The sequence below is a fragment of the Harpia harpyja genome, chromosome 12 (assembly GCF_026419915.1).
Source record: "Harpia harpyja isolate bHarHar1 chromosome 12, bHarHar1 primary haplotype, whole genome shotgun sequence".
NCBI lineage: Eukaryota > Metazoa > Chordata > Aves > Accipitriformes > Accipitridae > Harpia > Harpia harpyja.
Window position 1 is genome coordinate 36,647,607 of NC_068951.1, and position 17,684 is coordinate 36,665,290.

Here is a 17,684-nt window from a genome sequence, read left to right on the forward strand (position 1 = left end):
AAGGATCTGCAGGATTTTGGGGAAAGGAAGGCTCTCCGTCAGCCTCCCTTAACTGAATCCTCACCACCCTCCCAGGCATCACGGCAGTGTCCTCCTCTGAAGGACAGCAGATGTGTCTCCCTCTCCCATCCTTGCTCTTACTGTATGGTACCTTGGCTGCGACCCTACCCTGGGTACCAGAGCCTCGTAGCTAACTTTGCGTGATGCTCTGCTGCAGAAAACCAGCTTAATCTGTGTGTCTGCCGGTGTCCATCTCTGAGCTGGGCTGCTCGGGGGTTGTGTGGCTATCTCTGGATGGAGCAGCTTTGTGCCCTGGAGAAGGAGCCAGACAGTTCTGCTGGCAGAGCAACGTTTGGCAGCGGTGCAATAAGGCATTGAGGGCGTACACTGAACAATGAGGGTTAAAAAAGATGTTGAAGAGCGGCTCATTAACTAAAAGTCATTCATCTAGGGCAGGGCCAGGGGTCCTGTGGAAAATGGTCTGTACACTGTATACTTAGAGCCTGTATCATAATGCAGTTAGAGCCTGTATATGCAAGCAGCGCTGCATGGAGGTTATTCAAGCAGCTCTATTTCTGGCATTTTGTAACTTTTGAGTGCTTGCTTTTGCAACCTGAATAATGTTCTTTTAAGTGCAGAGTTTGGTGGGTTTTTTTTTTTAGGATGTAATTATAATCTTGTTCTACATAATTTAGCAGCATTGGGGCAGGAGATTTTTATCCAAGGCTGGAAGTAATTGTCAGGCTAGCTTGTTAAACAGCTAAGGCGACACAAGGGAAGGACAAAGGTGCCTATTTCCAGTCACATAACGGAAAAGAGAACAATCCCACCCATGGGTGTGCATGCACAGCTTCTGCAGTGGGTGGGAAGGCTTGTGAGCTTGGTGCAATGGTTATACCATTGCCATGCTCTAGGTTTCTCCTGCAAACCACTGCATGTGAGGGATAAAGATCATCACAGGTATCTGCACCTCAGATGCAGAAGAAATGAAGTGGCAATCCGGGACTTCCTCAGTGCCACATGCCTGATGGTATGCCCAGGGTGGACTGCCACCTCCTGTCTTGCTCTTGGCATGAGGTGTGAGAGCTTTGAGGGTTATCTTGGGCATGGGGCAGCAGGGTTTGGGGCTGGGGATGTTGTTCAGCCCAGCAGAAGGGTTAGTGGCCAACGACTGTATGAGAAGGCCCTGGATGCTCCTTCCTCACAGTCCCCTTTGGGGACCCTCGAGTCTTTTGTGTCAATGGGTCCACAGCAAGCTGCTGGTGGTGATGGCCAGCACCAAAGTCAAAGGGCTGGTACTACCAAAACCTCCTTGCCCGAGCATCTGCGTTTGAGTTAGTGCTGACCCAGTTTACATGGCTCCGATGATGGTAAGTGGATGGTATTTTGGCTTTGCTTCCCCTGCTTTCCTGCATGTGTTGACCAGCACGGCCAAGTCCTCACCTGGAGAGAGGCCAGAAGGGGTGGGAGGGGAATCCAAAAGGATAAGAGGGAACAACAAATTTCCTAGATCATTAATTTGCTATTTGCGGCCAGAATGTTATTGGCATGACATGAAGGACTTCCAAGAGACGGCAGCAGAAACCTGGGACTGCAGATGTTTTCTCTTCTTAAGGTGACTGCTTAGCAGCACAGAACTAATGGCAGGACACCAGAAAATCAGGACCAGTGAGTGCCTCCCAAATTCCTGAGCACAGACCGTGCCCACAGAGCCGCAGGGGCTCAGGAACAGGCACCGCTTGCTGTCAGGGCAGGGACACGCAAAGCTGCCCAGGCTCCCCTGTGCCCCTCTGTGACATGGGCTGCAGTCCCTCGCTCCTGGCTCAGGATTAACCTGCTGGTTGGATATATCATATAAAGCCCTCCTGGTTTTGACAGGAGAGGATCTGAATTCCCTCTAATGTGGGTTCTAATTCTGGTACTCCTTAACACGGGGAAAGCCTCCTGGATAGCTCTGCTTGGTGTCCTCCATAGGACACTTTGAGTTAAAAGAGTGAAAAAAGGAGGTTGATGGAGTATTAGCAGAAAATCAGGTTTTTAAATGAGGTTGATCAAATTCTCCACGCAGAGCCAACTCCATCACAGCTTCTGACTCTGCTCCCATTCACTGGACAAGACCTGTACTCAGGGCACTTGCCTGCCAGGTGTTGGGGTGTCCTTTCCCTGATGCCGCCGGGCGCTGCTGTCCCCAGCACCCAGCCCAGCGTTTCTGCTGCCCTCCGCGTGGGTTTTGCAGCATTTGCAGCCCCTCCTCGCCCACTGCCCAGCTGGTGGGACCCAGGTCTGCCGGTTTATCGTGGTGCTTCTGGTGATCACTGTGGGGATGTACCATGAGGGAACCTGAGTAGCCCGAAGCAGCTGAATATCTCAGTGCTCAGTAATGCAGCGTGTCTCAAAGGCAGCTCATCCCATGTGTCTACTCTGTGCCAGGGAGGAGGAGGTCTGTCTTCAACTTCTTGTCTTTGATAAACAGAGGAGAAAAAATTACCAGTGAGTTCAGAGAAGGTGGACCCTTTGGGTCAGTAGAGTCACGCTGGAAATTTTTCCATTGCAACTTTCTGCAACGTTTTTTCTGAGCTTTGCCTGACACAAACCCCTTTGACACAGAGGTTGCTGGTAAGTTAATGATGCTGTCCCAGACCCGGTATGAGTGAATGTGAGCGGTGAGCGCCTGCAGAGAGCACGAGTGCAGACAGCTTTGCTGCTGGAGAAATTACTTGCTTTCCACATCAATTCACTCATTGGGCTGCTCTTGAATCCTGATTTGTTTGAAATCAGTGGAGGTTTGGCTGCTGATTTCAGTGGACCGAGGTCAGATGTCCAGACTGGACATTCTCTTTCCTTGGAAATTTTTCTTTGTTTCGGGGTTTTGATGCTGAATACTCAAAACTTTTAGCATCTGGTTCAGTGGGACTACTAAGCAGCTACTCCTTGGGAAGCAGAGATTTGTGAAGGGCTGTGCGTTGTGCCCATGAAATGGAATCCTGGGCATTATTTCCAAACAGGGCATGCCACCTGCACAAGAGTTTTGTGGCCTCGGACTCGCCTTTGGGCGTACCTCCAGGGACAGGTCTGTTGGCAGGAGAGGCGGTGGTAGCTGGACCAAGGGTTGTGTGTCTGGTGTGTCCCGGCTAGTCAGATCACAACACCCAGTGCTGCCCACCCAGAGTGAGGCCCCCGAATGTCTCATGCCCTGGGAAACCCCCCTGTGGAAGCAGATTATCCTCACTTCTCCGGAGTAAAGCAGAACATTTGCTCATCTTTGCTATTTGTCTTTTTCCCCGTGTGCTTTCCCACTTCTTCCTGGAGGCTGTTTAATAGAAACCTTGGACTAATGGGACTTTCCCGTGGCAGTTTACATGCTATGAAATAGCACATCTGACAGATTTCCTGGCCTGTGTTTCGCTATCTGGTAGGAGATAATGTCTAATACTTGGAGGCTGAGACCCAGCAACTCCTTTCTGCAGGGGGTGAGAGCTAGCGTGTGCTGGGGAGGGAAGAGAGAGGCTGGTGGTGGGAAACGTGCTGCTGCTGGTACTCACTTGCTTTCCTACCTGTCTTTAAGCATACGGTAAAGTGGTGCAGGGGAAGCGATAAGTAATTACACTCGGACTCCCTCCGTGTTGGGTTTTGCAGGCTTCTGCGGTTTTAACAAACTCCTGTTGTATTGTTCAGCTGTCTTGCTGTATTAATGGCTTTGAACTCTTGCTTGTAAGGGGAGTGATCAAGGTGTTGCCGCTTAGTCATCAGACTTTGCTTCCTACTTACTCCGAGATGAATGTAACAGAGCTTATGTGCATGGTGATTAAAACCATAAGTGCCTTCCACATGGAAGGGTTTCAAAGTGCTCTTCCTTTTTGCCCACTTGATTTTGGGTCTGGAGCTGCCTGGCAGCCTCTGGCACAGCGCATCCTTCATGTGTCATCTGGAGTTAAGTGTGCAGGTGGCTGGGTATTAAAAAGTGCTTTTATAATTGAATACAGAATAGTAACTGCAGTTATGCAAAAGAGTAGCCAGGTTGGAGACTTTAAGGAGAGAGATGATGAAACCTCCCACCTTCTTCATATATATTATCAGATGATGTATCAGAAAATCTATCCTAGGAGACTTTCTTGAACATTTTAGCCTGAGTTGCGTGGGAAGCATGTTTTCACTTCCAGAACATTTTAGCTGTTTTTTCCTATCCTGCCTATGGGATGAAAAATGAAAATCTTCAAAATTTTCTGCAACCTGAAAAAACCTGAAAAAAAAAAAAAGTTGGGTCAATATAAAGAGCTCATTGGGATAGTGGGAGATCACTCCATTGAGGTTCAAATTTTGTTTGTGTATTTTTTCCAAACCAAATTAATCTAGCTTTTGAAACAAAATGGTGTATTAGAAATGGTGTCTTTAAAAACGAAGCAAGTTTGGGGTGAACTGAGTGGCAAAACCAGTGTTTCAGCAGTTTTCTAACATATTTCCCTGAAATGTATTAGAAATGGAGGGTGCTCCTGAAAACAATAGCCATAATATTTTTTTTTTGTTTTTTGCAACCTATAGCAGTGGCTGATCCTGCTGTGTTGTCCCAGAGGGGGTGAACGTATCTGCTCCCCTAAATCTGACCTGCCTGAACCCTGGAGACACTTCTACTTCTTACCTGTTTTTCTTGAACTTCCAAAGTAAACAAACCTTTTCTGTGTTTTGGGTGAGAAAGCTGATTCCCCATCTCTGCTCATCTTTTTCATGAGTCATTTGCTGCTCTTCTGCCTGGAAATGGCCACGCTTTAGTATTGCTGGACATATAGAGTTTGCAGAGCATTTTAGAATGAGCATTTCTTACCCTCTATATTACAATAAAATCACTAGGCAATGAAATACGCTAAATTCTCACCCGAATAAATGTGGTTCAGTTAAAAATATATACTCACCTACCACCTCCCCATATGAAGATGGAGAACTATAAAAAGTAGATAGGCTTGTACGGAGGGTTCTGCTAATGTTAACACATTTTTCAGTGTTCGGAGAAATTTGATTCATTTAAAAAAGCCTGGTGTGAATTCACCTGGCAGCATTTCCATCTTTTTTTCTTTTTTTTTTTTTTTTTTCAGATCATTTCTGAAGGATGAAAAATTCCTTTGTGTGACATGAGGTTTGTTTTACATTCAGCAACCTCAGGTCGAGGCCAAAAAAACGGCTTGTCTGGGGACCGGCATGTGGCCAGAGGCAGCGCGGCTTTGCCGGGCAGCGAGCGCGGCATCTACCCCTCCTGGCTCACCGCAATTTCTCAAAACGCAAGAGAGGACGCGGCTTGGGAAAGCCAACTCATAATGGGCCAAGCGCTGTGCTGGCCACGCTTCTGGGGCTGAAATGAATCGCATGGCCTGAGCGTTCCACTTTGTGTAAAAAAATATTAAGGTGGTTTGGTTTAAAGCGCACAGAGTACATGCACACGAACTTTCCCTGGAGCAGCAGCATCTTCTGCGGGGATGTCTGCACCCGGGAGAGGAGCTGCTGTCTGGTGGCTGCTGCCCCACACATCACATTAGGTGATGCTAATGGATAAATGCTGCTCTCCTCCTTCCCGGTGCCTCCTAATTTAGTAGCTGTTATAGTCTTTGAGGGAGGTGCTGTGCTTTACTCCAGTAATGATCAGTGGTGTTCTCTGAGATGACGATCACCTGAGCCTGGCTGGAGCCCGGCCGGGGCTGCTGCTGGTTATGTCTGTGTGACTGATTCTGCACTTTGCTGATGGCTGAGAAAAATGGAAGAAAGGAAACATTTTTCTGGTCTGCCGCAAAAAAATAAAATGTTCAAAATATTCGGTGAACCGAGCAATTGCTGATAGTTTTGTTTCACATCAGAGGAACCATTATATTTATTTTTCAGGCTTTCCTAATAAAAAACCTACCCTCACCCCGGATTTTAAAAGGCAACATCAATTCAAACTGAAAAATGGAAACATCTTGTTTTCAAAACACTGACACAAAATAATTGATGTTTACCCCTGCTTTTCACTCTTTCCTGCACAACAAAAACAATTTGGCAAAGTTTGTATCCAGTTGTGAGATGTTTGGGTACACCATAAACCCTGCACGGTTTCTTTCTGCAAAATTGAGTGCTGGGAAGTGACAAGTGTTCAGTGGAGCAGAAAAGTGAGGGTTTTTTCCCAAATCTTTGATAGATGATGAGCAGTACAGCAGCTAATGGGGAGCTGATGCTACCATGCTCAGCGGTTAAGTCTATGAAAAAACTGTATTGCTGCAAAGATACTGGTTCAATCCACTTGAATGGCTGCAGCTATTTTAATAATGGCATGGCTGTATGAGAAGGGAAATTAGCTGGCCAATTTTTAAGGTGGTATTACCTTGAAATTGTCATTCCCTTTAGAGGTTATACTAGGACAGTTGTATTGCTGTAAGGTCACAGCCTTCATAGTCAAACAAGTGCAGGAATCTGCTTGGGCCAGGTTTCACCAGCCAGTTCTTTCTCAGCAGCTTCTTCCATTGACCTCTTCTGTGGCTGGTGATGAGGATGGAGTTGAGGAGATGAAGCCAGCAGCATTCCCAGCCTTGCCTTGGGACTTTGGGACTTCTTTCCCTTTTTGTCCCTCAGGTTTGAAATCACTGCATCTTCTCAAGATGGGCAGGCTCTCGTGTTTCCTGAGCCCTCTCTCCTTTCTGTATTCACCTCAAACTCATGCTGGAGTTGGGTACACTTGCACTCTGGGTACATTTTGTGAGATTAAGTGACGTCTCCTCAATTAGAAAAGCTAAACCAAAATAAACTCTCCGTTGTCCTAGCTGGTGACATTTAGTAAGTCTGCTGCAAGGTGCCAAGTTTCAGAGTATTACGGCAGGGATGTTCACACTTCAGCTTCAGATTTAGATGTTCCAGAATAGAAATAAGGCCTGACATAAATAATCTAATTAAGAAAATCACAACTATTAAAAGGCCATGTGAATTTGGCACCTGGAATACTTACGCATGTTTTAAATCCCACAGGGGTGCCTCTCATAAGCTCATAATGCCTGTGAATACTGCACCGCCATTTTCATATTGCACCTTTACATGCCGGAGTTTTGCAGCACTTGTCATTCCCTGCTGTCCCAAATGCCCAGCTGGGACATCAAGAGGTGGAATGTTTGTGCTGGGAAGAGTCAGGACCAGTCTCAGAAACAGTGTAGATTTACTTGATCACTGAATTTCACTACCATGTATTTCTCATTCATTCGAGCTGCCTACAGGAGTGTCAGTTACTTTTGCAGGGAATAAACATGATATCAGAATGGATGTAGAGAAAGAAATAGCACAGACTAACGTCCCCACGGAAATACAACCTCTGTTTGGGGCAGCAGGAGTTGTCAAAAATTGTGTTTGCAATGTTAACGCTTCAGTAGGGGGTTAACTGTGCTAGTGATCAGACTGATAATTCCCTTTAAAATTATTGTTTTACCTCACTCCATCCAATTACTCAAGTTGTTTTGCTATCCCACAGATCTCTCCGTTAATGTCAACAAAATGATTATAGACTGCAACAGCGTCAAGATGTTTCACCCACAGGAGCGCTGGTGAAATGTTTATGGCGCAACGTGTTGAAAGCAGCATTTGATGTGTAAATGTCAGGAACAATCAGCTTTCCTGTCACCAGAACCAAAATGCACAAATACAGACACCGAAAATGTCACGTGCACAACCAAAGAGCTACTTTATCACAGGCCATGTAAATCGTCGTGTAAATGGCCAACATCAGTGTCAGTAATGGTGTGAAAAATCCACCACGGCTCTTTGCTGGCGATGCCGTGCACTATTTCTGATTTTTGAATCGCGATCAGCAGCATGGTCCTTCCTTCGGCATCGGTGACTGAACTGATGGTGGGGAGATGGACGAGGGACAACGGAGGATGGCGACGCCAAACACAGATCAAACCTCTCTGCTTGAGGGGAAATCAACTTTATAAAGGATGAAGATACACCCTGGGACCCACCTGGACTATCTAGAAGTGGGTCAGGATGCCTCCTTAGCTGTGTGGCTCCTGGGGCCTCACCTAGATACCTCCCTTTTCAGCAAAACCTGCAGAAATAAGGTTTTGTAACAACGATGAGCATCTGCATCCCGGAGCCCCTCGTGTAATGGGTACCAGGCAGCGAATCCCTGTGTCCCCACATGGTGGTACCACCGAAGCTATGACAGTCCCGTGCCTGTGCAGCAGAGCAGTGGGGTTCTGCGGCAGTGGGGCTGGGGTCCCCCGTCTCCATCCCCCCATCCACGCTGGCACCGGGGGTAAGTCACGTTTTCTGCTGCCGGTCGGGTGGTTGAATAAAAGTTGCTGGCAGTCCACTAAAGACTTTGTGACTCCAGTCCCACTGATGCCGAGGGTGCCCAGATCCACTGACAATGGTTCTGCGAATCCCACAGATTGATTAAACCCACATTTTTGCAAATAAACCTTTATGAATTTTCTGTTGCATCAGCATTCCTCATTTCTTGGTAATAGAAGCTACAAAGAAAAGTCTGATGAAACAAGTCAGATCTGAAGGCAGAAGATATTGAAATCTGAAAGATTTAATTTAATATTTTATTACATATTTTTGGAGCCCTCATAATACCCCCACCCTCCAAGAATTTATTTACCTAAAGAAAATTATACTACTGATTACAAGATTGCAGGTTCATTTTCACTGCTGAGAACTCATTTCTTTTACAGCTCACATTACACTTGCATGACTTGTAAAGTTTTGTAATATCTTGAAATTTTTAATGTTACATTGCGGAAAGGTACTTATATAGAGATGAACTAGTCAGAATACTTGCTTTGCAGTCTCTTTGAGGGGGGGAAAAAAGTTAGTTTCTTGGTTTGGATAGGCCTGTAAATGGTTTCTTTGAGCTATTGGATAGTGAGTTCACAGGGTGCTCACAGGAGCTGCCTTGCGTTTGTCCTTCAGGCTGAGTGCAAAGTGAGAAACTGCGAGAGGTGTCTTTAAAACATAACATAAGAAGGAATGCTTTCTATAGGAGAATAAAAATAAATTATGCAGAAATCGTGACTATAGTGTGCATGAAATTATACTGGCAAGGTTCCCCATGGTAAATATTTGACAGATAAGACAATATCTTAGTCAGAATCTCAGTTTTTCCAATAAATCATTGCACCTGGGCCTTTTAAATCATAATTCACGTCAGCCAGCACTGCATACTGAGTTAAGGTCAGAAGAGATTTCCAGATGTGTTGTGATGATTATCTAACTATTCAGTTAACAGAGCCGTAGTATTGGATGAGATTTTTGTCAATTCCGATGTCACAGCAAGAGAGACCTTTGACTGAAACAACATCATGAATATTGGATAAGATCCTGCAGTGCTGCTCCTCCATGTTAGGTTATTATCCAAGGATGAAGGTTATAGATACATGAGTGATACTGTACACTTTCCAGTTGGTAAAAACAAATAACCCTCCCCCCATAATCAAGTTCCAATACACAACTAGATATAATATAGCTTTTTCTTTATATATATATCTGTATATATATCAAGTAAAAAAATCTAAAATAGTTGGAAGTAAAAAATGAAAAAATAGCTGATTGTGTTATTTTTTCTTTACAGTGATATGGTAGCAAATACAAGACAAATGAGTAATAAACCTTTACATAAGGTGTTCTGGTCCCATCTCCATCAACAGGGCTCAGACTAGAATAGAAAATGGAACAAGGTGATTTTTGTTTTTTTGGCTACAGCTTCTGCAAGTGACAAAGATGATGTTGATAAGACAGAAGGAAATTATAGCACTAAATAAAATAAAACTCCAAAGTGTTTTCCAAAAGACCTTAAACACCATAGGGTAAAATTTACTTCTGAACTGGGGGAGCAAACACAAAGCATCACCAAGTCCTGGAAATACTGTATGCTTATCCTGGCCTCAAAACATGTCCCTTTTGTGCCATCTTACTATAAAAAAACCCTATCAATGCTTTTTTTCCCCCCGCTGCAGCCAGTAATAAAAAAGCAAAGCCACAAATCCATCGAATGGACCGAGCCAGGCATGAGACCTCAGTGATGCACAAGTGGTTGGCTGCCCAATGTCCAGCGGTGAATTTCCCCCAGAATCCTTTACACTGAAAGTGTCAATTGATTAAGCTTGGCAAATGGTCACACTGAGCCCTATATTGGCCATACAAAAGAAAGAAGTACTAGTCTCAGCATAAAACAAGATCATATAGACAGTCAACACAAAACAGTATTTTTTCCAGTTGTCTGCATAATAATAACATCATGTTTGCATATAGAACAGCTTTTGCATTATTGCTCTACTTATAAGAATATAGTAAGGAACTTATAACAGACTTGCACATTACAAACTTAAGGTTCTTTGGTGAAGAATGAGAAAACAGTATTTTCGCTGTAATTAAATCTCAGAGAAGTTTTTGTTTTTATCTGTTGATCCTTTGGATTCTCTCACAGAGGAGGGAAAGGTATTGAGTCAGCTTTACCATCGCGACGATGGCGACCCCGCCGATCATCATGCAGGTGGGCCAGAAGAGGGAGTGGAACAGCACGTTGGAGCTGTACAGTTTGGTTAATATCACGTTCTTCTGAATGCCTTCGGGGTCGTAGAAGCAGGAGAAGCGTTGGTACTTTCTGAAGTTTTCCATCACTACGTTCACCAGCGACATGGATTCCTCATAATTCTTGCCGCACTTGGGTATGTATGAACACTGGGAAGAAATTAGAGGGAGAAAAATGTATCTCCAAACCGGGTACAATGTCTGTTTTCAGGTGGCAAGCAGGAAAATCTCAAGATGATTATGCTTTTCATAATAGGAGTGGAATACTATTAAGCTAATAATAAATTTATCAGAGACAAAACTCAATATTTTGCACATCTACAGAATTTCCCATTGGAGAACCTCCAAGTGCTGTACAAACATTAATGCTTTAATCTGCACAGCGGCCTTTTGAGATAGGTGAATATATTATTATCGCTAATTTACACATGCAAAAATGGAACTGATGAAGTACCTCTTCATCTTAAGTGGCATGCATATGCTCGCAGTTAGATGAGTAATTGACTCTCTGTAAATACAAATCGGTAGTTTAGATCTCACTTGGATCAGATCAAAGTGATCGTAGCGGGCACGGGAGTTCACTCACAGAGGCAGTGGCTGACGAGAGACCTGTATACAAGCTTTCCTGTGTAATTTGTAATTTTACAAGGGGTAATGCCTCGATTAGGGACAAATAGGAGAAAACACAGTTTTCCTGCTGACAACCCAGAAGCCTTTCATTCAACCTCTAGCTGAAGGTCAGCCTGGCTACCAGGACGGCTCTTAGTCTTATTTTTGCTCTTGACCCCAGCGTAAGTCCAACACTTCCTTATCTCTGAAGATGCTGCTTGTATTTCAGTCTCAGTCACAATGAAAAGAAGATTTGGGAGTGGCTCTACCTAACACCTTTTCAACCTAGCATTCCCAAAGAATGTAAAAGACAAGTTAATTAAAAAACTAACTTAAGGAGTCCATGCATTGAAGATATTCCATGGAACATGCAGGACAGTGGCCCTGGGTTGAGCTGACCATTCCCTGCAAAGAGCTAGTGTGGGCTGGTGAGGCGGTGGGCAGACACATAAGGATTGAGGCCACATCTGGATTTTGACCTAGAGCATCTGGATTTTGACCTGAATTTGCTGTTGCTGCTGCTGGTCTGGAAGAGCATTGATGGGAGCAGCCCAGGGCCCCTCACTCCCTCCTGTCTTCTAGACACTTACGCCCCTCCACACCTGAAGGTTTTCTACACCTGCACAGGATTTTGATTAAATTCTCTAGCTAGGCAAGAACTGCTTCAGGAGGGGTGGAAATCTGCTGCTTAACTTCTCACTCAATGTGCACGGGGGGACCCAGAAGGTCAGCACTGCCTCACAGTTATGGGGTGGTCGTGGGTCCCCGTCATGCTCTCTGCCTGCCCAGCTGAACCTGCTTGTCCTGGGTGAGCACCTAAAGTAGCTCCAGATAATTTAATGACAGAAAGTGAGTTTTGCAAAGGAAAAAAGGGGTTTTGATTAAAATAATGTGATCCATGGGTTTTGATTATTATTGTTTTAATGTATATACTTTATAAATGTTCCTCCATTCTTTTTCATGACTATGCTGTGACTTTTTTGTAACATACTGCGACAAATCTCTAGTCCTAATAATGATCAAAGGATTAACCTCGTAACAGGATTTGATTGATTCATTGGCAAGTTTATTAGCACAGAATATGATTTGAAGCGCGGCAGAAAGATTGTCTGGCGCTAGCAGACTGGAGCATTAAGGGTAGAGCATGGCAGCACTGCCATTATGAATATTTCATAGAGCTCTAGAAATTAGAGATGGAAAATATCAGAGCAGTAATATCTCATCCATTTTCCTGTTGGTGCCAGTCTGCTCCCTCCAGGATATTCTCTTGCACTCTTCCCAGCTTTGTCTTAAATGTCCAAAGCCACAAGCTCTCTTCCAGTGCCTATGACTCTTTAATAGATCATAATCTAATAAGTAGAGGAAATTTCTCAGCAAAGTGTACCTCATTTTCATTTACTAAGTTATGTGCTATCACTGTTGTAACAGCAGTATTTCCAGCTCAGATTTTTTTTTTTTTCCTTGCAACTTTGGTGCTATACATTTTTGTTTCTTGAAGTCTCTTGAAGTATCCTGAGGGAGGAGATTAAATGAGGACTTGGCCACTCTTGCCAAAGTCCAGCCCTTCCCCCTTGACAGAAAACAGCAGGCACGTAAAAGCCCTAATGATGACAGATTCCTGGACTCAAAGTCTGTGGAAGTGTCCCAAGAGTGCAGTGGAGGGAGGTCCGACTTCCTGCAAGTCCGAGTATTTTCCAAGCATTTCCAGAGGAGACCTGATGCTGAAGCAGAACTTGAGCTGTTGCCTCCTACACCTGATGGCACAGAGCCACCAGCCGTGTCGGGCTGGTTGGGCTGCCCGTGCCAAGAGGGTCTGATAGCATGAAGCTGTGAAATGCAGTCGTGCAAGGGAGGTTGATTTACTTTGCCTCCCAGCCAGGCTCCTTGTGCTGAAACCGTCTCCCATGCACTCTCCAAGACATGGTTGCCCTTTAGTCCATGTGCTATCTGCCTCATTCCAGTCCTCCTGAGCTCCTGGAGGCATCTTGGCTTCAGCTTTGAGGAGCTCCTCGGCACAAGGACCCTCCGTGTGCATTAAGTTGTGGTTGTGGGGTGCTGCTGGCCTCCTTCCATGCCTCGGCTTCCCCGGAGAGATCCCAGGGATAGCGGAGGGCTGGCTCTGTTGTGCTGGTGTCTGCAATGTTGCACGGGTGAACAAGTAGGTAGACATGGATAATGGGATGTTTTGATGTTTTCTTTTGTTTGATCTTTATTTAGTTTTCTCCAGTGCCTGGCAGGGAATTTTATATCCACAATTGTTATGCTGTACCTGTGAATGTAGACTACTAAATCTATGCTGTTTTATTATAACTCTGCATTGTCAAACACTTGGAAATCTGCAAATCTGAAAGTAAACAATGTCTGGCTCTCTACCTCAAGTGAGGATTCTGTGATACAACGTGAGAAAAGTGGTTCTTGTGTTACTTGCAATCTGATCACAAGAAGAACATACTAGACAGTTACAAAGACAACTGGTTATTACACTTCCAGCTCTACTTTCCTAATTTAAAGGATTGGGTAGGTAGCTTGTATGAACTACCTCTGGACATGTCCAGTCCAATGCCCTGCTCAGTGCAGAACTGCTCAGGAACTTGTCCAGTCAAGTTATGAATATCTCCAAGGACGGAGATCACACAAAATCTCCAGGCAAGCTGGAAGAAGTTTCATTTAAATCAAGGTTGTTACATTGAAAACGCTGTTGCCAGAAAAGCCCCCAGTTCAGGTTGGGCAGTGAACATCTCTTTACATCTCTTTCGGAAAGTGCAACAGGTTTGAACCAAGGGCTGAAGGAGAAGCTTTGTGTCTGCTTTGGCCTGATAGTGATTCCTGCAGACTGAATTCTCCAGTCTCAGCCCAGAAATGGGTCTGCTGGGAGCCGCAGCAGAACATTGCTGCTCCCCCGCTGCAGCAGGCAAACTCCTGCCCAGGTTATAAATACCTGAACCTTCAGCAGGAAACCATGAGATGCCCCATCATTACTGAGTCTCAGGCAGTTATAGCTGGCATAACGGTGATTCTGGTGATTAAATCCTGCTTGTTGTCTCACTTATGGAGCATGGGTATAAATCAGCCGTAGCTCCGATGACATGAAAAGAATCAAAATGATATAGTGTGAGATCAAAATGGGGCCTCTAGAATTGCTTTAACTACTGCAGCCCTTCCTCAGGGTGACAGCCTGGCTCCGTGGTCGAGGCACGAGGGGACGCCGGCCAATTTACCTCTCGCAGAGGTTACAGCTTCCTCTGACAGCTGAGGGAGGAACGTGTAGCCATGAAGCATTTAAGCCGCTATGGTTGTAGTATTGACAAGGGGCTGGGCTTGTCCTAAAGGCTAGAGATAAAGTATGCACAGTGAGAGCAACGAAAAGCCGTGAAAAATCTCGTGTGCTTTCCTGGGAAAGACTCGAGCAGCTCAACTGGTATCGACTTACTTCCCACTGATTCCCACCGGAGACTGGCAGCAGCACGCTGTAGATGTCGATATAAATTGCGCCTACTGCTTACTGCACCTTGTGGGCCGACAGTTAGGTTAGACAGCAAGTCTCCTAGATTAATCATTATTTAAAATCAAAGTGCATTTTCCTCCATCCGCGCTAGCTGGCGGGGAGAGGAGAGAGACGGGCTCCAGATGCTGCTCTGCGTGCGCAGCGGTGCTCAGCGAGGCAGGGAGGTTGGGGGGGGATGCTGACCTTTTGAAGGTCACTGGCGTTGGCCTCGGAGGGTAAGCATCACGTTCTGCAATGACCCCAGTAACGTCAGGGCTCAGTGAGCCAGGGACGGCTTTTTTTCTTTTGTTTATTTGGCAAGGAGAGAGGTAGGAAACACAGACCTGAGCAGGTGGGTGGAGAGAGACAGCTAGCACCCAGCCGGAGCATCACAAACCCAGCCGTGCTCAGGGCTGCTCCCTCGGGGAGAGGGAGCGCCTGGCCAGGGAGCTGAGGTGGGTTGTGCTGATCTGAGCTTGGGCTCTCTGCTGGTCCTCACCAGGCACAAGAAGCAGGTATTTTATAGGCATTGCAAACTTCCACTCAAAACTGTGTTTGGATTCAGGTCACATAGCCAGCAGCATGTCAGGAAAACCTAGGAATCCTCCCGAGAGCAGAGCTTAACCTGTAAAACAACCTTGGGCTGGAGAAGTATTAACTATGCCTACATTAAATTAAGAGGAGGCGGCATCTGGGACAATTTCAAAGTCCATTTCAGCAAGCAAAAATCATCAATAACAGAATGTGGAGATTTATGCTGAATCTCTTGATTTATTTGAATCCAGTGGAGCACAGAGACCAATCTGATCTGTTTTAATCCAATTGCGGCATGACTTTCACTGGGTTTTTCTTCTGCCCCAGCAGAAAGTGGGGTCTGTCCTGCTGCAGACTTCATGAACGGCGAGTGCCTCCTTTCTGCACCAACGCCGAACCGGAGGGGAAGATGTGGGCAATCTTCTCCGTTTCACACTTCAGATCCAGAGGACTTCGTCTCTCAGCCACAGGAGCTAATTATCCAGCAGAATAACCGGCCCGGTGCAACCACGCCGTGCTTTGACTAATTTTAATATCGCTTCATCTTAATATGCAGAAGTAATTTGGTCTACTGAACTGCTGCCATAAATAGAAACACAATAGGTTACGTTGTCAGCTGCCTGAACCGGGCCTCTGCTGTTACGGGCTGCGCTTTGCCAAGCGCCCATAGTTTGGGGTTCAGTGACCTTGGATAACTAAGTAGTTAATGCGAATCTGGCACTTGTAAGTCTAATAACTTAGCTGCGTCCCGGCTCACTACGGCTTGCAGTCTTAGGTACCCAGGCACTGTAGATACGAAGAAAGGCAGGTGGGGAGAGGGACATTTCTTAGTCCAGTCCTGCCTTGCTACGCGGAGGGAGCAAACAGCGACCTGCGCCGAGGCGGTCGCTTGCCTGGGTGTGATGCACAGCACTGCGTCAGCTGCACAGCTGTGGCTGCGGGTCGGCGGGGAGATGCCTTCTGTGCATCCGCTGCGTTCATTAAAGCCTCCAGACAGGAGCTGTTTCCATCCCACCTGGATGGAGTTATGCTGGATTTTGTACTTGCTGAAGCAGAGAGGAATTCTTCTGCAGATTTGTTAAAAATCATTTTTTTGGTTCAATGTGTGGAATGAGGGAAGTTGTGCAAGAAAGATGGGCTGACTCCTTAGCTTATAGGTGCCCAAAAGCCAGGCCTTTTATTTTTACGCTTCTGCTTTTATCTTGACAGTCCCTGCTCAGCAAACTTTCAGCATCTTTGCACCATCCACAGGGGTAAGTGCTGTGCCTTGACCCCTGCGGCACAGCTGACCTCAATGGAGAGGCTCGGGGCGCAGAGTTTGTCACCAGAGGTCGAGATGAGGACATGCCCGCTGTTAGACACGGGGTTCTCGTCTCTCCCCGTCACCTTGCCTGGCCTCACAGTAGTAAGGCCGTTTCTTTTCTCACCACCGCTGATGCTCCGTGCACATCGCTAGGGGTGTTCGCTATCATGCAGAGCCATACCCGGGTGGGAAGTGACTTGTCCACAGCTGCACAAGAATATCAATGTGACAAGTGCTCAGCGCCAGCCTGTGCCTGTAAAGCACTTGCAAAGGAGGAGGGAGGCTCCAGCCGCCGGGGACACCAGCCCGTGTGGGATGAGCTGCGCTCCCTGCATGGGATGGGGGTGGAAAACTGCCCCCTTCAGAGGTGTGAGCTCAGTTTGTGCACTGATTTCTGCTTTCTCTGCTCCGTACTTACCAGTGAAGCAGGAGCTGGAAGCCTTATATTCCTTTAAAGCGAAGAATGGGTATAACAAGGTGAGTAACCCTCCAGAAACCCATTTAGGAAGAAATTTGATTCTGTTCTCCTACCTCAGAATTAATTTTCATTGTTTCCTCGGTGTGGTAGAGCAGAAGCTTCTGGCCAGAAGAGGTAAGATTAACGTACACCTGGAGGCAGGGGTACTGAGAGATTTTCCAGCAGTCTGGACCGCAGCTAAATGAGCAGTTGAAGGTTTCTGTGATGGATGCATTGAGAAGCGAGCACTGAGCCTCTTCTGTCCAGACGCTGAATAGGGAAAAAAGAGACATAAGAGCATGGTGTGAATGGGCAATAAGCACTAAATGCAACTCAGGCTTTCTGTCAGCGATATACTGGGGGCATCTCGTAGGAGATGGCACACGTTGCAGGGCTTTAAGCAAAGGCCAGACTTTCTCACATCACACATCGCAGACCATGTATTGTTCTGTAGTACCCAAAGTTTGTGCTTTGGGCACAAAAATACCTGTTTCACTTATCTCTATGTATAAACGAAAAGGAAACTGGAACTTTTAGTCTGTAGAAGGTATATCTGAAACCAAAGGGAATCAGCAGAGATATCAGAGAAGAAAACTGAGCAGCTTGCCCTGGGGAGAGCACGACGCACGCAGTGCTGCATGACAGGACACCCTGGACCAAGAATTGATGGTTAATCACCAAGTCCGGTTCAATTTAGAGTGAAGGACAACTTTGAATTTCCAGGGTACATATATTCATATTCATGAAGACACAGTAAC

General features: G+C 45.9%; 1 protein-coding gene across 5 annotated transcripts in view; it reads right to left on the reverse strand.

Moving 5' to 3' along the window:
• Window positions 1-8,526: 8,526 nt before the first annotated feature.
• KCNMB2 (potassium calcium-activated channel subfamily M regulatory beta subunit 2) overlaps window positions 8,527-17,684 on the reverse strand; it is a 155,317-nt gene continuing 146,159 nt past the window's right edge. For all 5 annotated transcript variants that reach the window (XM_052804092.1, XM_052804095.1, XM_052804093.1 and 2 more), the window contains 2 exons: window positions 17,001-17,196; window positions 8,527-10,689 (listed from right to left, as the gene is read on the reverse strand). In XM_052804092.1, coding sequence (XP_052660052.1) covers window positions 10,405-10,689; window positions 17,001-17,196 — 481 coding nt within the window. In that variant the 3' untranslated portion in view covers window positions 8,527-10,404. The remainder of the gene's footprint in view (window positions 10,690-17,000; window positions 17,197-17,684) is intronic.